Source organism: Narcine bancroftii, chromosome 2 (assembly GCF_036971445.1).
Source record: "Narcine bancroftii isolate sNarBan1 chromosome 2, sNarBan1.hap1, whole genome shotgun sequence".
Taxonomy (NCBI): domain Eukaryota; kingdom Metazoa; phylum Chordata; class Chondrichthyes; order Torpediniformes; family Narcinidae; genus Narcine; species Narcine bancroftii.
Genome location: NC_091470.1, coordinates 38,011,804 through 38,031,426, shown reverse-complemented (window position 1 = coordinate 38,031,426; position 19,623 = coordinate 38,011,804). Strand labels below are relative to the sequence as shown.

Below are 19,623 nucleotides of genomic sequence, written 5' to 3'. Positions count from 1 at the left end.
AGAGCCTGGGCTGATGAGGCAGGGTCTGTGCTGAGAGGAAGAGCCTGGGCTGATGAGGCGGGATCTGTGGTGGGAGGAGGAGGAGCCTGGGCTGATGAGGCGGGATCTGTGGTGGGAGGAGGAGGAGCCTGGGCTGATGAGGCGGGATCTGTGGTGGGAGGAGGAGGAGCCTGGGCTGATGAGGCGGGATCTGTGGTGGGAGGAGGAGGAGCCTGGGCTGTCGAGGCGGGGCCTGTGCTGAGAGGAGGTTGGGGTGAGGGTGCCCCCCTCCCCCCCGCCGCCCCCCCTCCCAGTGGCCGCTGGGTGGCGGTACCGCAGCCTTGCGGGCTGTCAGGCTGGCAGAAAGCGGGCGGACGGACGCTCGGTCATGGCCGCGGAGCCGACGAGGCAGTGGAGCAAGGAGCAGCTGCAGAGCGACGATGTGACCAAGAAGGAGATCATCGTGTTCCTGCAGGAGAACGCCTCGGAGCAGGTGAGTGGGTGCACTGGTTGCGGAGCGGCCCCCCCCCCCTCCCCCCGCCCCAGGTCTCCGCCACCTTGTGTGGCCTTGTTGTGCGAGCTCGCAGTTGCTCCCTTCTGTCCCACGCTGTCCCGGTTGGAATGGTTCATGGGGCGGTGGGGCAGGGTTACCCAGCATCACGGCAGGCCGTCGTTCTCAATGCAAAACCAGTTTGGTTTCTATGTGGAGAACTTTAACCATTGAACGTGTCTCTGTCTTCTTTTTAAATAGTTTCTAAGTGAATTTAATTTGATGGGAAATGTCAAGAGTGTTGCTAAGTCTGCAAAGAAGGAGAAGATGATAAAGGCGTACAATCATCTTTTTGAAACTAAGGTAAAATGTGTGTTGATGTCCACTTTGTTTGTTTAAACATTATTTCATCAGTGACTTGGAATTTCTGGTTTGCAAACTTAATAAAATATTCATGTTGGATGCATCAAATGCTTTGGTTGATGTACTAGTTCCCCGAGACAGTGATGTAATGTTTGACTTACTTGGAATAAGCTTGCAGCTTATTTTTGACTTAATGAAAGGAAATAATAAACACGTGAAAAGACTTGCCCGTTCTACTTCTTCGATATAATTGCGATTTTAGATGTCTCTCTCTCTATGTAAAATAACTACTCTACCCATCAACTGTCTATTCTCTTAGAAAACTTAAAAGATGAGTTCACAAATGATCAGAAAAAGAAATAATCTAGAAATTTCCTGTTGACTCCCGTCAATCGTCTCGGATTGTATTTGCTCGAGTTCAGAAGAATGAGAGGAGATCTTCTAGAAACATATAGGATTATGAAGGGTATGGATAGGATAGATGTAGGAAGGTTTTTTGAGCTGGCGGGGGAAACTAAAACAAGAGGACATAGTCTCAAGATTTGGGGGAGTAGATTTAGGACAGAGATGAGGAAAAATAGTTTTTTCCCAGAGAGTAGTGAATGTTTGGAATTCTCTATCCAGGGAAGTGGTTGAGGCTGCTTCATTAAACATATTTAAATTCGTTTAGATAAATTTTTACATGATAGAGGAATTAGAGGATATGGGGAGAAGGCATGTAGGTGAAGTTAGGTCATAAATTAGATCAGCCATGATCTTATTGAATGGCGGAGCAGGCTCGATGGGCCACTTTTGGCCTACTCCTGTTCCTACTTCCTATGTTCCGATGTGCATCAAAACCATCCCTGACCTGATTGATGTTATAACTGTACCTAACTTTTAGACAGTTCTGGAACCAAAGAAATTGAGCAAGATATCATTCACTCTGAGTTGTCGACCTGCTCTGCGCATCCACTATTGAGAGGTAACAGATGTTAGCTATATCCATTTTGTATTACTTTGGGTTATGAGTTGATTTTGTGAAAAAAAAACCCACCCTCAGGACTTGGGCCAACACTTCAGTGCTTTGAAAGTACTGCACTGTTGGAAGTTTCCAATTTTTTGCTATGACAGTCTCAGGAGTTCTTAGCAATATTTCAAAGGGAAAGTAGAAAATCTCCCTTCTGTCCCACTATTTATTCCTCATCATTAAAAACTGACTGTCTGGACATTACTGAACATGATGTCTCGGAGTCTTTTCTGTGCACGTTGGGGCTGCTGTGCCTCAACGAGACTACATTTCTAAAATACTAATGGATTCTAAGTGGTTTAGGCTGTCCAGAGGCCGACAAAGGTGCTATGTGAATCTATCTTAACTGAAAATATATTCTCACTGTTCTCATAACTTCAGGTTCTGCCATTGCTTGAGACATAAAAGACTGTTGATGGAACCTAGAGCAAAAGGCAATCTGTTGGAGAAACCCAGCAGGTCAAACAGCATCTGTAGGGGAGGGGAAAATGAATTGTCAATGTTTCAGGTCAAAACCCTTCACTGACGCTTTGCTTAACCAGGAAAATGTAGTCTCAGATTTGAATATACTCTTCACGTTATAAATCAATTCTTGAGCAGCATCCCTTACAGCACCATTTCCAATTTATTGTTATGAAGATTCCAGCTCTGGTTATTGTGGTCTTACAGAGGCTAGATTATGAATTTAAACAAAGATGGTATTGCTAGATTTACAGAAAATGTCTCCAAGTGCTTTCATCAATGTCTTTTGTGACATTAGCCATGGACCTGTAAGTTCTGTAGATTATAATATTCAGAGTACATGGTTTCTCTACCAATTTTAAAGCTTTTTGCTGAAGAGTTTATGTATGTTCTGTTTTGTCCACTTGTAATAATGATGCAGTTTACCACTGTAAACAAGTATCATCAGTCACAATCGTTTTTAAAATTGCACTTCTCTCTCTCACAAGTATCATGATTTAAAATTGTAGACTGTTCCCCAAACACCTCGTTTGAGAACTTGAATGAAAATAGTAAACTGTGATATCTCGATCTTCAGTGGAATGGAGAGAGTTTAAGAAGATTGGTGTGGGGCGTTTTCACATTGCACATTGCTCTGAAAGAACAGTGTTCTTAACCCACATCCCTTTTAGACTCAAGTTTCTAATCCTTCTGTTCACCTCCATTCCCAAATTATTATTTAATTGGCTCTACCCCGTGGTGCAACTAATTCTGTACAATTCCTAAGATAATAAAATCACTAGATCTTCTATTGCGTTCCTTGAACTGCAGAGATTTAAAGGCACTGAATGTGCGGAGAATGTCACCCAGCAGCTAAAAGATCTAAAGGTGGAAGATGCTCAAGACAAAGTGAAGAAGAAGAAACCAGAAGTAACAGTCAGTGAGGTTAGTTTGTGAAGTCAGAAAAGGTTTGTTTTTGAATCTGAAAGAATTTATTAAAATGTATGAATTAATACAAATAATTAAGATAGAACATAGCTCACAATATTGTGCTGGCCTCCCTCTATTTTGTTTCATCCATGTGCCTGAGTCTCTTAAATGCCCCTATTATTCCACCCTCCACTACCATCCTTGTCAAGCATTCCAAGCTCCCATAACACTCTGTGTTTTAAAAAAAAAACCCATGCTTATCCCTGATGTCTCCCCTAAACTTTCCCTCTCTGCACAGATGTCCTGTTATTTGCGATTCCTGCCCTGGGGAAAATGTGTTGACTGTCTATCTTAACTATACCTCACATAATCTTGAAGACTATTAAATCACCTCAACCTGTTGATAATCACATTTGATTTATTGGAATTACTTTTTCACTATTACAATATCATTATGTAATTAATCAGTAGATCAACTCGTAGTTTCAACTTTAGATTCTTGACCCTTTTTTTTTAATGAAACCCCTGTTGGTGTGAGCTGATAATGGTGCAGCAAAGGCATCTGGGACCTTGATGGACATGGAAGAAACAGTCTTCATCTTAAAAAAATAATCAACCAGGTCTAAGAAGAAAATGGATTAGAGTGGGTTTACAGAAAATGTCTCTCTAAGTTGTATCACATCACCCAAGTGCTTTCATCACTGGCAAGTCACGTACAGAAAATAGAAAGAGTGGGAAAGAAAGATTGGATTACTGTATATGCCAGTGTTTTGGACGACTCATGTATAGGATGACCCCCAGAATCTCCACCTCAAATGTACTTGGACACCTGTTTTCAGTTCAGAGATTGGGCAGAATTGAATATTGCCACCTTACTTTCCCGAACATGAACAAGTCAGATAGCTGATGAAAGACAAGACCTTGGTGCTGCCATTTAGCTGGACAACGAGTTACCTTTCCCCTTGTGATTTCCAAATCTCAAGAATGCTATTTAAAATAAAAAAAAAGGACCATCTCGGAAGTCTGGCAATGCAAGACCTGAGTACTACGTACATTCTTATTCAAACATTGACTCTTCTAGGAAAGAAGGCTTCCTTGAGTAGACCTGGTTTGAACCGAATTCCCAAGTCACAGCTCTTCAGCAGATCATTTAGTGGGTGACTGTCCCCATGACCTTGGTTCAATAGTTAATGATGAGTTGTGTGTGTGAGCTTCTGTATAAATGAGAGAGATTAGCAGTTGCTGTCAAAACTTAGTGATGCCCCCATCTACAGATATTAAGCTTCCCTGCTCTCATGCTTTGCTTTTTGGTAATGATTCATTTTATCAGTTTTGCTTATTTAAAATAATAGCTTTTAAAGTTGAGAATAAGATTTATTACAGCAGTTGTTATAATGCTTTGTTATTAATTCCAGGAACCACCAAAATATAGCAAAACCACCTTGCATAAAGGTGACAAAATCAACTTTCCCAAGAAAGGCGACACTGTCCACTGCTGGTATACTGGAATGTTAGAAGATGGGACTGTGTTTGACTCAAATATTGCATCTGGTAAGCAACCTACAGAAAATAAAGTTTTCCAATGTGGACTATGAGTAGTTTGTGAAATGTGATGTTGCTGCTTGTTTATAGGGTATAGGTGTTGCCCAACAATTACTGCAAATGCCTATTTTGGTAAAAAAAATTATCTATGGTAATAAACTGAATGTCCAGCAATAACTGTTAAGCATGTTGCCTCAAAGAAATTTCCAGACTGGGGAGAGCTGCCAGATGGAGAGAGGGGAAGAGAGCAACTTCTGTCACATCCAACAGGAGATTATGAGAGGCTGGGTGATACGTGAAAACTTAGGCCATGTGTTGCTGGACACTAGTCCTGACAGGCAGTCTTCCTAAACTGAATGCTGGACAACATATTGGTGTGGGAAATGGTTGTGGTATGTGACAGGATCACAGAACAGGGGGGGGGCCAAAAGCACTGTAATGAATTATCGCCCATTGGATACCGGTATAGCATTGCAAAGAACTTTAATGGAATTAAATTTTAAATTGTGACTGGACTTTGTCTTTAACAGGTTCAAAAAAGAAGAAGGTAACAAAGCCTTTGAGCTTTAAAGTAGGAGTTGGAAAAGTTATCCGAGGGGTAAGAACAGAATTTATATTTGATAACCTACGAGTGAATATGCTAAATATTTTTAAATCTGCATTTGTTTGTTTCTACTTTCACTTTCTTCCTGCAGAGAAAGTTCTGATTTGTTTTGCTAATCTGCATTGTATTTCTTATGTATGTATCTATGTGATCTGAGAGTGACTGAATGCATGTTAACAATGGAGAAATCAACAAATTAATCTTGTAGTTGTGCAATGGTCAAACATTTGCATTTTACAGAGTAAAACCAGATATCTTAAGTACAAGATAGTTTGACATTAGAAATTCAGATTCACAGGGGAGTCACGTGATGGAGTAGTGGCCGGACGGTGAACTCCAGCCCTCTCCAGAAAAGTCGGGAAAAACAAGAGAAAATACAAAGGCACAGAAATACAAGTTAAAGAAAAGTGAGTATAAAGGTGGAAAGAAGATGGAGACAAAAGGAGAAAAATCAAAATCAACGGAAAGAAGAGAGGAAGAGAAGACAACGGAGGAAAAAGGTGAAGGCCTTACCTGTCCGAAGAGGCCCGCTGTGGAGAGAGGGCCCCACTACCTCAGGTCGGTAGAAAAAGAACTACAACAATGGCTCACAGAGCCGAGTAAAAGTGCGCAACCGCGCATGCGCGACTCCTCGCGCATGCGCGATGCGCATGCAAAAAAACACACCGACGGGAGGGGGGACCAGCTGGGGAGTCGATCTCCACAGCCGGCAACGACAGCTGCAGAACACCTGCAGCAAGAAGAGACCACAGAAGACAATGGAAACAAGAAAGAAGAGGAGGAAAGGGCAGCAAAGAAACAACAGATGGCCAACCCAGAGGAAAAAGAAGAGGAAGAATACAGTGAAATAGATAAAGGGAAAGGCAAGGTAAAGGATATACTTGCTCTTGTTAGAGGATACATGGAGTCATTTAAAGAATGGCAAACACAGGAATTCAATGATTTAAGAAGAAGAATAAACAACACAGAAGAGAAAATAAATAAAATGGATATGACCTTAACAGAAATGGGGAAAAAAATGGACAAGATGGAAGAGCGGGCAGTAGCAGCAGAAATGGAGGTAGAAGACTTAAAAAAGAAATTGGAGGAATCTAATAAAAAAACTAAAGAGACACAAGAATTACTAGCCCAAAAAATAGATATAATGGAAAATTATAACAGAAGAAATAACATAAAGATAGTGGGCCTTAAGGAAGATGAAGAAGGCAAGAATATGAGGGAGTTTATAAAAGAATGGATCCCTAAGGCCCTAGGATGTCCAGAACTACAGCAAGAAATGGAAATAGAAAGGGCACATAGAGCATTGGCCCCTAAACCACAACCACAACAAAAACCAAGATCTATTGTAGTAAAATTCCTAAGATATACTACAAGAGAAAAGGTACTGGAGAAGACAATGGAAAAAGTAAGAGAGGGCAACAAACCACTGGAGTATAAAGGGCAAAAAATCTTCATTTATCCAGATATAAGCTTTGAACTCCTAAAGAAGAGAAAAGAGTTCAATACAGCAAAAGCGATTTTATGGAAGAAAGGATATAAATTTACACTGAAGCATCCTGCGGTATTGAAAATATTTATTCCAGGACAACAAAACAGACTATTCTCGGATCCAGAAGAAGCACGAAAATTTGCAGAACAATTACAAAAATAGACTGAGGGATGAAGACGGGTAATGAGAGCAAAAATTATCACGATTGATATGTATGTGGGTAAAGACAAAAATAGACTGAGGGATGAAGAAGGGTAAGGAGGGTAAAAATGACCACGATTGATATGTATGCGGGTAAAGAGGTATAAGAGTGAATAGAGACAATGGGCATATGTGAAAGTATCTGTAATTAGAGGAAAACATAGAGAGTATAGACAAGAATTAATAAGAGAAGGCAATGGAATAGAGAGAATAAGGAGGGAATTAAAAGAGTGACCTTTGTGACATATAAAAAGCGAAATCTTTTCTGGGGGGGGCTGGGTGGGGGAAAAGAGCGGTCACTGCAAAATCAGTTGACGCTTGCGAGTGGATTCGCAAATCCAAATGGAGAGGGGAGATGTGGTTGTCCGACAAGGGATAAAGGGCAACTCAGGAGGGGAAGGGGAGACTGGGGATAAAGAAGATAGAAATAGGAGAATAAGGAAAATGTTGGATGTTGTAGGAATGTTGTCTGGTAAAGAGTTGAAAATAAGAAAACAGAAATGGAAAAGGAGGAAAGGTAATGATGGAAAAACGGAAAGAGAAGATAAACAAAATATAAAATGGCTACGCTGAACTATATGACTCTAAATATTAATGGAATACATAACCAAATTAAAAGGAAGAAACTACTAAATTTACTGAAAAAGGAAAAAATAGATATAGCATTTGTCCAAGAAACACACTTAACTGAATTGGAGCACAAGAAATTAAAGAGAGATTGGGTAGGACATGTAACAGCAGCATCGTATAATTCAAAAGCAAGAGGAGTGGCTATATTAATTAGCAAAAATGTGCCATTTAAAATAGAAGAGGAAATAATAGATCCAGCAGGGAGATATGTTATGATAAAATGTCAGATATATTCAGAGCTTTGGAATCTACTTAATATATATTCACCTAACGAAGAAGATCAAAAGTTTATGCAAGATATCTTTTTGAAGGTAGCTAATACGCAAGGGAACATACTAATAGGAGGGGATTTCAATCTGAATTTGGATCCAAATATGGATAAAACGGGGAAAAAAATTAACAGGAAGAACAAAGTAACCAAATTTATAATTAAATCAATGCAAGAAATGAAACTTGTGGACATATGGAGGAAACAAAACCCAAAAGAAAAGGAATACTCATACTACTCGACTAGACATAAAACATACTCAAGGATAGACCTATTCCTGTTACCAGCCCACATTCAAGGGAGAGTTAGGAAAACGGAATATAAAGCTAGACTATTATCGGACCACTCACCCCTGTTATTGGCAATAGAGCTAGAGGACATCCCTCCAAGAATGTATAGATGGAGATTAAACCCCATGCTACTTAAAAGACAGGATTTTAGAGAATTTATTGAAAAACAATTAAAAATGTACTTTGAAGTAAATACGGAATCAGTGGAAGATAAGTTTATACTATGGGACGCAATGAAAGCATTCATTAGAGGGCAAATAATAAGTTATGCAACCAAGATGAAGAAGGACTATAACCAGGAAACAGAGCAGTTGGAAAGGGAAATAATAAACATAGAAAAAAAATTAGCAATAAAGGAAGATACAACCAAAAGAAGAGAATTGGCGGATAAAAAAATAAAATATGAAACATTACAAACATATAAGGTGGAGAAGAATATAATGAAGACAAAACAGAAATATTATGAACTAGGTGAAAAAACACACAAAATCTTAGCATGGCAGCTTAAGACAGAGCAAACTAAGAAAATGGTATTGGCAACAAGGAAACAAGACAAACAAATTACATATAATCCAAAAGAAATTAAGGAAAACTTCAGAGAATTCTATGAACAATTATACCGAACCGAAAACGAAGGGAAAGAAGGGAAAATAGATGAATTTTTGACTAAAATTGAACTACCAAAACTACAAATAGAGGAACAAAATAAATTAACAGAACCATTTGGAACAGTAGAAATACAAGAGATAATAAAAAATTTACCAAATAATAAGACACCAGGAGAGGATGGACTCCCAATAGAATTCTACAAAACATTTAAAGACCTAATAATACCGCCCCTCCTGGATGTAATCAACCAGATTGATGAGACACAAAACTTACCAGATTCATGTAAAACAGCAATAATTACAGTGATACTAAAACAAGGGAAAGATCCACTCTCACCAGCGTCATATAGACCAATATCTCTGCTAAACACAGATTATAAGATAATAGCTAAACTATTAGCGAACAGATTAGCAGAACAGGTACCGAAAATGGTAAATTTAGACCAAACTGGATTTATCAAAAAAAGACGCACAACAGACAATATTTGTAAATTTATTAACTTAATTCATGCAGTAGAAGGAAATAAAGCACCCGCAGTAGCAGTTGCTTTAGACGCAGAGAAGGCCTTCGACAGAGTAGAATGGAATTACTTGTTCAAAGTATTGCAAAAATTCAGTTTACCGGAGAAGTATATTAATTGGATTAAAGCATTATATAAGGGACCGTTAGCGAAAGTGACAGTAAATGGACATGTATCAAAGCAATTTAACTTAAGCAGGTCAACGCGGCAGGGATGCCCACTATCACCATTATTGTTTGCGCTAGCTATAGAACCACTAGCAGAATCGATAAGAAGAGATAATAATATAAAAGGAATAAAAATAAAAGACAGGGAATATAAAATCAGTCTGTTTGCGGATGATGTGATAGTGTACTTAACAGAACCAGAACTATCAATAAAAGAACTATATAAGAAATTGAAGGAATATGGAGAAGTGTCGGGATACAAGATAAACGTAAATAAAAGTGAAGCAATGCCTATGAATAACGCGGATTTCTCAAAATTTAAGGAGGAATCCCCATTCAGATGGCAAACGCAGGCAATAAGATACCTAGGTGTGCAAATAAACAAAAATCTAGGCCAATTATATAAACTCAATTACAATCCACTAATGAAAAAATTACAGGACGATTTAGAGCATTGGAAAGAGCTACCACTAACACTGATAGGAAGGATAAACTGTATTAAAATGAACATTTTTCCAAGGATACTATACTTATTTCAGGCATTGCCAATACAACTGACAGAAAAATTCTTCAAAGAGTTAAAGAAAATAATAAGGAGATTTTTATGGAGAGGGGGGAAACCGAGGATAGCACTAGATAAATTAACAGAATGGTATAAACAAGGAGGCTTACAATTGCCAAACTTCAAAAATTATTATAGAGCCGCACAATTAAGGTACCTATCAGATTTTTATCAAACAAGGGAAAAACCAGACTGGACGAGACTAGAATTAGATAAAATAGGGGAAAAGATACCTGAACACATATAAATGGGACGAAAAATTGGTACAACATAGAACTTCTCCAGTATTACACCATCTCCTCAATATATGGAAGAAGATTCATGTAGAAAGAAATAAAATAAATTACCAAATACCAAAACTAATATTGACGCAAAATAAGCTACTCCCTTTTACAATAGACAACCTTGCCTTTAGAAAATGGGAAAAAAAAGGGATTAAAAGAATAGAAAATTGTTTTTCAGGAAGTAGATTCTTATCCTTTGAACAAATGAGAGATAAGTACAATATAACTGGAGATACAGCGCTGGCATATTACCAACTGAGATCCTACTTGAAAGATAAATTAGGAAGCAACTTGAGTTTACCAGAGGGAAGTAACCTTGAATATGTGATTACAGATACAATGTTAATCAAAAGATTTATAAAAAATATGTATATTAAACTGCAAGAAAAGGAGAATGAGGAAACAAATGGTAAAACTAAACAAAAATGGGAACAAGATTTAAATATAAAGATAAAAAAGGAAACATGGGAGAAGTTATGCTCTGGAACGATGAGAAATACAATAAATACGAGGCTGCGTATGATACAATATAATTGGTTACACAGACTATACATTACACCGCAAAAGTTAAATAAATGGGACCCAACAGTATCTGATAGATGTTTTCGATGTAAAAAAGAAAGGGGAACAACAATTCATGCAATCTGGACATGTGAGAGAGTAGAAAAATTTTGGGATGATCTCAATCAGATATTAAATAAAATAACAGAAAACAATATACCAAAGAATCCAGAGATCTTTCTCCTAAGTAACATAAAAAATAAAGAATTTGGAATTGACTTGGATGATGCACAAAAAAGATTTGTCAAGATAGCCCTAGCCGTAGCAAAAAAATGTATTATGTCAACCTGGAAAATGGAAGATAATTTGAAAATACAACAATGGTATATAGAAATGAATAAATGTATTCCATTAGAAAAAATAACATATAGTTTAAGAAATAATATTGAAATATTCGAACAAGTATGGGAGCCTTACATTAAATACAATAGCGAAAACCTACCGGGAACAAACATTACCTAAGTTGATGGAAGGAGAAGAAAAGAAAAGAATGGACTCAGTAGAATTTCTGGTGTATTTTTGTTGAATGACAACATTGTCTAACTGAATTAATGCAACCTAGATTGTATACCTAAAATGGATGAGAGGGGGGGGTGGGGGGGTGGCTTGGGAGGAGGGAGAGGGGAGGGAGAAAAAGTCACTGTAAATGTGTGGAAAAGAAAAAGTGTATATCATGGCTATTGTGATTTATGGTGTGAAAAATAAAAAATTAAAAAAAAAAAAAAGAAATTCAGATTCAAATTCACATACATGACGTCACATACAGTCCTGAGATTCTTTTTCTTATGGGCAAGGCAGAATGAGCATGTATTGATAATGCAAAAAAAAATGTACACAATGTAGACATGTAATCAAATAAATGTAAACAGATAATGAAATTTATCAGACCATGATTGAGAGAATTAAAAAAATCAATTAAGTGCAAAAGGGTCCTTAAATGAGTTCCTGATTGAGTTTGTTGAGGTGTGATGGTGGAGGGGTAGCAGCTGTTGAACCTGGTGGTGCGAGTCCTGTGGCATCTTTATCTATTTCCTGATGGTAGCTTTCCCTGTAGATGTTCTCGATGAGGAGGGTTTTGCCTGTGATGTCGTCGGCTGAGTCCACTTCCTTTTGGAGGGCTTTAAGCTCAGGGGTATTGGTTTGGTGTCCCCACACCAGACTGTGATACATCTGGTCAGCACACTTCCTACCACATCTGTAGAAATTTGCCAGGGTTTCTGATGTCATACCAAACCTATGCAAACTCCTGAGGAAGTGGAGGCGCTGTAGATGTGCTTTCTTCACGATGCCATTAGTGTTGGGTCCAGGAAAGATCCTCTGAGATAGTGATAAATGTAGGTTTTTAGGGAATGATTTGAGAATTATTATCAGGTTGAAGAGTCATTATCAGGGGAAGATTGAAAAAAAAAATGTTTGTACTCGTCTGTTTACTGCTGAATTAAGACTTTTCTCTCCACAGTGGGATGAAGCCCTCCTGACAATGAGTAAAGGAGAAAAGGCCCAGCTACAGATTGAATCTGAATGGGGATATGGTAAGAAAGGACAACCAGAGGCCAAGTATCCTTTTGTCTATGATAGCCTTGTGAAAATCATAATATTGCAGTTGAGAAGCATGTCCAGAGGCATTTGTGATTTCAACAAATTCAATTTTACAGTACGTTATATATACACTGTACATATGCACCAGTAAGGATTTCAGAGCATATGCAAATTGTACTATATATGACTAACTATCATTACCGTATGGTGTTTGGTTCTATTAGATTTTTCTAGATAGAATTAACCAACAATTATTTTAAATCTTCCAGATACAAACTGATTCTCCTTAACTGCATAACAGGATTCCACCTAATGCTAAACTAATTTTTGAAGTTGAGCTTGTAGATATTGAGTGACCTCCAACACATCTTCATGTTATGTCTCAGATAATTACATTTGAATCATCCAAAGTTGCTCAAAAAGATCTCTAAAACAAGATCATTGAATACTAAGATATGCATTTTGTGGACAAAATTGTGAATTTGTACAAAGCCTTATTGAATTTTAATCATTATATACAATGACATACTATGCTATTGGTAAATGTAACTGGTAAACTTTATTACTTTAAATTCTTGTACTGCAGACCATAGTAATGCTTGGGACAAGATAAAAATTGCCAAAACAAAGCTGTATTGGAGCTAGAATTCTTTCCCTGTGAATTGTATTGTTTTTAAGTCATTGTGTGGTGTTACCAGGTTTGCCCTCTGAGGGGGCAAACACAGGATGAAAATAGACAGAATGGATGCATGGAGAGTCGGAGCAAGCCTGAATCGCTATAACAGGACAGAGGGGGCTATACAGCTCTGAACAGGAGCAACCTACTTGACTTCATTTCCAGGTCATGCCCTCTTATTCTGCCTTTCCTCTGCATCTACCCAATTCTATTTCCTTTGTGCTACCCCTTGTACGCCTGTCAATTATTTCGAATCCATGTCCTCTATTTCTTGACCCCTCCAACAATGGGAACCTTTTCTCCACTACCAACTCTTTCATGGTTGCGATAGCAATCAAATCACCTGTTTTGATTTAAGACCAATCTCAGGTTCTTCAGCTTGAGCTTTTGATTGAAAGCAAACAACCCATAATCACTTGTTTTTTTTTCTGCACATCCCATTCTTAATCCAGTGATGGCTTTTATGGCTAGGATTGAATTTAAAAGCAGGAAGATTCTGCTGCAATTGTAATAGGGTACTGTTGAGGCCATACCTGGTGTGTGGTCTCTTTCCTTGAGAAAGGATATTTGGCTTTGGATGCACTGTAGACCAGGTTGATTCCAGGGATAACAGGGTTAGCCTATATAAGACAGATTGAATTGTCTGGGATATGCTCACTGGAATGCAGAATGTGAGAGGATTCTTATCAAAAAAAATTATGAAAGGAATAGTCAAGACAGAGGCAGGAAAGTTAATTGTTTCCACTGGTTAGTGAGTTGTGAACTCGGAGTATATTTGGGGCCGAGATTATATCCTTTTCCTATAGTGAATCTCTGAAATTCTCTGCCAAAGGAAGTAGAAGCTACCTCATTAAATATATTTAAAATACAGCTTGATAGATTTTCACATAGGAGAATTGAAAGTTATGGGAAAAGGCAGGCATATGGAGCCGAGTCCACAGCCAGAAAACTCATGATTTTATTAATGGCTTGATGGGCAAAATGGCCTGCTCTTATCCATGTCATTGGTGTGAAATGCCATACCCAATTATAGACGACAACTTTCTGTTTACAAATTAGATATTAGTTTTATTTGAGCAAATATTATCAGGAAAATACGTGTTAGTAAAAAAAGGTACCAGGAAAGCAGAGGCATGAAATCATATTGACAGGCAAAATTGAGTGCACTGCTGTTACATACTCCATATAGACCTCCAAGACCTTTGGTCTAAACCATAGTAATTTGTTACATTGTTGGTGACTTTAGACAGGAGATACGTGTTAGAATTTTGGATAGAGGCTTAAGAGGGGATTTGAGGAAGAAGTTTTTACCCCAACCAGGAGAGTAATCTGGAACATCCTGCTCGAGGGGGCAGTGGAGGTGGGTACTCACCATTTAGATGAGCGCTTGAAATAGTTTGGTTTAGACGGCAACAGACCAAACTTTGCACGACTTCACCACACTGGGGTGTGATTGCACTGGAGAGTGCAAGGGGCTATTAAACAGGCTGTCCAGCAGATCAGGCAACAGCAATGCATAAAAGTGTTGGGAAAGTGCTCATGCAGTATCTAGGAAGTAAAACATAACCAATATTTTGTGTACACTATTGCATGTACATTTTTAACACACTAATGTACAAAATTGCTAGACAATTATATATAAAGGTGGTAAGTTATTTTATTGGTCATATTACAGATTTTAAGTGACTTATCAGGCAAGTTAATCTTTTGTTCTGAATATTTGGGCTGGCTCCTGTATGCCGCATCATGCCTACAGATGGTGGATAAAAGTTTGGCAAAAATGTTCTTATTGAGGAAAGAATATTAGATGACAGATGCAAATTTAAGAATTTGAATTGGGTCCCTTCCTCTTGCCAAAGTAAGGCACAACATTTACAAAGCGGCGATTGTACTGCATGCGCCTCTTGGCACGGCCAGTCTTCTTTTTCCTCTTTTCTTGCTTTGCTACCTGCATAAAGAATTGATTATATTAATTTATGGAAATTCAGCTTTGAAACTTGGCTCAAACTCTGCAGTTTTTAGTTTAATTATCACAAGTAGCTCACTTGCTGGTTTTGAATTGCACCCAGTCTGACCTGTTCCAGACAAAGGCAATTTACTTCCAAAATACATCAATGTATTTAAAGCATCAAATTTGTTAACTAAATGAACACTGAGCAACATGATCAAACTTGAAGACAGGAACAGGCAAAAGATAACCAAGATTATCGAAAACCAAGTCATGAATATAGATTGCGGGGCCCAGAGTTCACAGTGACCGTCAACATCCTTTTACTCCAATACCACATAATCCCTTTTTATTTAAAATTCTCCCCACATCTTGTGTAAGGAAGGGAGAATGTGCAAACTCCAGACTGGAGATCTGAATGACCCTACACCAGTGGTTCTCAACCTTTTTTGTTCTATTCACATTTTTCTTTTCTTTCTTTGGCTTGGCTTCGTGGACGAAGATTTATGGAGGGGTATGTCCACGTCTGCTGCAGGCTCGTTGGTGACTGACAAGTCCGATGCTGGACAGGCAGGCACGTTGCAAGGGAAAATTGGTTGGTTGGGGTTGGGTGTTGGGTTTTTCCTCTGTCTTTTGTCAGTGAGGTGGGCTCTGCGGTCTTCTTCAAAGGAGGTTGCTGCCCGCCGAACTGTGAGGCGCCAAGATGTACGGTTGGAGGCGATATCAGCCCACTGGCGGTGGTCAATGTGGCAGGCATTCACATACCACTTTAAGTATTCCCTACGCAATAAGTGCTCTGTGATTAGCTTAAGGTGGTATGTTGGTGTTAAGAAAAAGGTTGAGAACCACTGCCCTGCACCAATGGGGCAGAATGGTTAACGTAGCAGTAGCAACTAGGGTTCAAATCCGTTGCTGTCTGTAAGAGGTTTGTATGTTCTCCCCACCTCTGCATGGGTTTCCTTTGGGAGCTCTAGTTTCCTCCCACTGTTCAAAACATACTGCAGTTGGAGGCTAATTGGGCAGTGCAGGCTCATGGGCCTAAAGGGCCTGTTACTGTGCTGTATGTCTAAATTTTAAAAATAAAAAAATTCTAAATCATAGTGTCCATATTCAAGTTAAACCTTAAAGATACTAGCTTTATAACCTCTTACCACCCCCCTCACCAAATATATACGTTCAGAAAAATTAAACATTGACCCCCCCAAAGCTTCTTTGTGAACATGCTTTCAGTTAATTACCTTTGGTGTCTGACCCTTCACCTTTCCAGCACGAGCAAGGGATCCATGCACCTTACCTAACAGAGAGAAAAGGCAACAACTTCCAGAGTAAACAATAAGTCATTCCAACAATTTATGAAGTTACATTTATTCAAAGGTAACTCGACCCAAGACAAACGGGGGGCCTTTTAATGAAGAAATGTTGGTGAGTAAAGGAAGTTAAGCAACATTGCAATTACTCAGGGCGAGACAATACCTAGAATGCCATGCACTGATTTACTCTCAAGGGATATATTAGCAGAGGAAGCAGTCCAGAGATTTACTAAGTTAATTCCTGGATGAAAAAGTTTACCAATCACATAGATGAAGAAATTAATCTACATTCTTTGGAATTTAGAATAATGAAGTGTGATCTTGGAGAAATAACAAGATCTAAAGTGAGATACAAAAGTCTACAGATGGTGGAGGATCTCAGCAGGTCTTGTAGCTTCCATAGGAAGTAAAGATATATTACTGATGTTTTGGGCCTGAGCCCTTCTTCAAGGTGGGCTCAGGCCACGTTGGTATTACTGTACATCTTATCTCCTATTGATGCTGCAAGACCTGCTGGGTTCCTCCAGCATTTTTGACATCTAAAGAACCATGGTAGTGTGTTGAGACATTTCCACTAGTGTGAGAATCTCAAACAAGGGGATGTAGAAGACCATGGGCAACTGTTTAAAACAAAGGTAGGGACAAATTTATTTTGAGTGGCAAATGTCCAGAATTCTCTACTCTGGTCAATTGTGGAAGCCAAATCACCAGACATTTTAAGAGTAAATACATTTTGAAAGAAGTGACAGCCATGGAACTGACATGGAACATGTGATGATGCCTTGGACAGATCATCCTTTCTTCTTTGGCTTGGCTTCGCGGACGAAGATTTATGGAGGGGGTAAATGTCCACGTCAGCTGCAGGCTCGTTTGTGGCTGACAAGTCCGATGCGGGACAGGCAGACACGGTTGCAGTGGTTGCAGGGGAAAATTGGTTGGTTGGGGTTGGGTGTTGGGTTTTTCCATGGTCATATTAAATAGCAGGGCAGACTTGGAGACCTATCCCGATAAAACATCTGGGTTTGTGCAAGAAACCTTTTCAGCCCCATACATCTATGTGACCATTTTCATAAAGTTGAAAAGATGAGACTATCAATACACTGACAACTTAATCCCAAGTACTATCCTGTTATAACATGCATAGAGAGTAGGTGCCATAAAGAAACGAAAGCCAAAATACGTACCCCCAAACAATCGAGCCACGACTTCCAGAGTTGTGTGCTCACTGATACCACATTGCCCAATTATGGCATCATCATCCAAGGGAGAGCCAGCCAAAAGGATCACTTGATCAGCAGAAGAGATGCCTTCCAGCGATTCAACATGCGCCTAGATGAATTTTAAAGGTAAATGCTAGGGCAGAGCAGTTTGATTCATTTCAAGGGCTAATGGCTGCAACAAGTTTTCAACGGTAGGCAAAATTTTATTTTATGCTTTTAGAATAAATCTCCAATTACATGGATAGGAGGGGACTAGAGGGGTATGGACCGGGTGCTGGTCAGTGGGGCTAGGAGGGTGGGGATTTGCTACGGCATGGACTAGTAGGGCCGAACTGGCCTGTTCCGTGCTGTAAGTGGTTCTATGGTTAAATTCAAACTTACAATCAAAATGCCAAAGAATCAAAAACAATAGACAAAAACCTAAGGATTTCTAAAGCCTAAGAGTCAATGTGTCAAGTGATCATCAAGGAAAGAAAATTATTTCTATTTACAATTGCAACCGTTAAGCTCTAACATTTTCAAGTGCATCTTGTGGGGTCAGCAGCCTACCTTCAGCTCCCCAACGGTTTCTTCCCCAGTCACATCAAGTGTGTGGGTGCTCTGAGCTCGTAGAAAGAGTTGCATGGTGATTCTGTAAGGCAAATAAAAGTCACCTACCAGAAACCTTCCTTTTTCTCCACAAGTGCTCTATGACCTGTTTTAAATCTTTTACTCATCTCATTCAAAGATTTTTTTAAAATTTAATACTTGTTCACAAGTGGCTTTTCTCTGAGTCATCTTTTAAATTGTCCCGGGTGCAGTAGTGGTGCAATGAATTAAATCTTCCTCCAGAATCTGATTCAAACTACCAATATCGCCGAGAGATTCAAATGCAGCTAATTTGGGAGAAAAATAGTCCGATCACAACTAGCACGGAAAGGACTAAAAACAATAGGGTTCATCCATGTTCTTCAGGGGAGATTTACATCGGACTCCAACCCCATCTTCCAGTTTGGATCTTAAAAACCCTCCCGCCAGCCCTTCGAGGGAACGGCCTGGGCAGGGGGTTCCCGAGATGAGTCACTCATTCCCCCCCCCCCCCCCCCCAGGAGCTGCAGGGACAAACGGAGAGGAGACCACGTGGACTCAGATCCGGACCCATCGGCAGAAAGGCCGCCTTCGGCACCGCCACCCCCTCACCGCCGTTCAATGAGACCGCGGGCACCCGCATGTTTCCCTCATCACGATGAGACGGGCCCGTCACCCAGCGCCCAGGCCCACGGCCCGTCGCCCAGGCCCACGGCCCGTCGCCCAGGCCCCGGCCCCAGCGCCCAGGCCCACGGCCCAGCGCCCAGGCCCACGCCCCAGCGCCCAGGCCCACGGCCCGTCGCCCAGCGCCCAGGCCCACGGCCCGTCGCCCAGGCCCACGCCCCGTCGCCCAGCGCCCAGGCCCACGGCCTCGTCACGCACCAGGCCCCGCGCCATTTGCCTCTTGGCACACGTGCGAGCAGAACACAAACTGCGGTGAACAGAGAGAGGCCGGTGAGGGGGACCCGACTTGCAAGAGTATTTCGAGTTTAACAAGAGCGGAAAACTCACCAGAAAGTCGAGCCACCTTCACCACGGCCACTCGCGACGGCAGCAGGGAGAGTGAGCCCGACTGCGCACGCGCACTTCAACAGGGCCCGAGTGGCGCACTGCGCCTGTGCGAGTGTGTGGCCTTGGGCCTGGACCAGCCCCACAAAGACATAATATGGGCAGGGTGGTCCTGAGAATCAGAAAACAGAGTTGATCGCGCGATGAATGATGTTACATCGTCTTCAACATTTAAAATCCGTTGTTGCAGCACAGATTTGAAGAGAACCACATTTACAGATTTCTTATCCACAGATTTGATAGTGATTTTTCAAGGCTTTGTGTTGGAATGGATGCTGTCCATTACATTTCCATCTACTTTAGATCAATTAATGTCTAAAGACAATGTCACAAAATTCTCAGGGCAAACCTTTTCA

At 40.1% G+C, this 19,623-nt stretch overlaps 2 protein-coding genes across 2 annotated transcripts; one reads left to right on the top strand and one right to left on the bottom strand.

The window, feature by feature from the left end:
- Positions 1-227: 227 nt before the first annotated feature.
- Positions 228-13,107, top strand: fkbp3 (FKBP prolyl isomerase 3). The gene is made up of 7 exons (XM_069916351.1): positions 228-472; positions 731-832; positions 3,114-3,227; positions 4,628-4,763; positions 5,285-5,352; positions 12,399-12,496; positions 12,780-13,107. The coding sequence occupies exons 1-7, from the start codon at positions 368-370 to the stop codon at positions 12,832-12,834; spliced, it is 678 nt and encodes a 225-aa protein (XP_069772452.1). The 5' UTR covers positions 228-367; the 3' UTR covers positions 12,835-13,107.
- A 1,679-nt stretch (positions 13,108-14,786) lies between these two features.
- faua (FAU ubiquitin like and ribosomal protein S30 fusion a) lies at positions 14,787-19,319 on the bottom strand. The gene is made up of 5 exons (XM_069916352.1): positions 19,211-19,319; positions 18,182-18,263; positions 17,597-17,741; positions 16,341-16,396; positions 14,787-15,102 (listed from the first exon to the last, which is right to left on the bottom strand). The coding sequence occupies exons 2-5, from the start codon at positions 18,254-18,256 to the stop codon at positions 14,977-14,979; spliced, it is 402 nt and encodes a 133-aa protein (XP_069772453.1). The 5' UTR covers positions 18,257-18,263; positions 19,211-19,319; the 3' UTR covers positions 14,787-14,976.
- Positions 19,320-19,623: the final 304 nt, after the last annotated feature.

Excerpts from the sequence above, each read along its gene's own strand:
- fkbp3 (XM_069916351.1), top strand. The coding sequence starts at position 368 with ATGGCCGCGGAGCCGACGAGGCAGTGGAGCAAGGAGCAGCTGCAGAGC. Across the intron at positions 3,228-4,627 it reads CAGAAGTAACAGTCAGTGAG|GAACCACCAAAATATAGCAA; the intron begins GTTAGTTTGTGA and ends TATTAATTCCAG. Across the intron at positions 4,764-5,284 it reads TGACTCAAATATTGCATCTG|GTTCAAAAAAGAAGAAGGTA; the intron begins GTAAGCAACCTA and ends TGTCTTTAACAG.
- faua (XM_069916352.1), bottom strand. The coding sequence starts at position 18,256 with ATGCAACTCTTTCTACGAGCTCAGAGCACCCACACACTTGATGTGACT. Across the intron at positions 16,397-17,596 it reads CGTGGCTCGATTGTTTGGGG|GTAAGGTGCATGGATCCCTT; the intron begins GTACGTATTTTG and ends TCTCTCTGTTAG. Across the intron at positions 15,103-16,340 it reads TGAAGGGTCAGACACCAAAG|GTAGCAAAGCAAGAAAAGAG; the intron begins GTAATTAACTGA and ends TTCTTTATGCAG.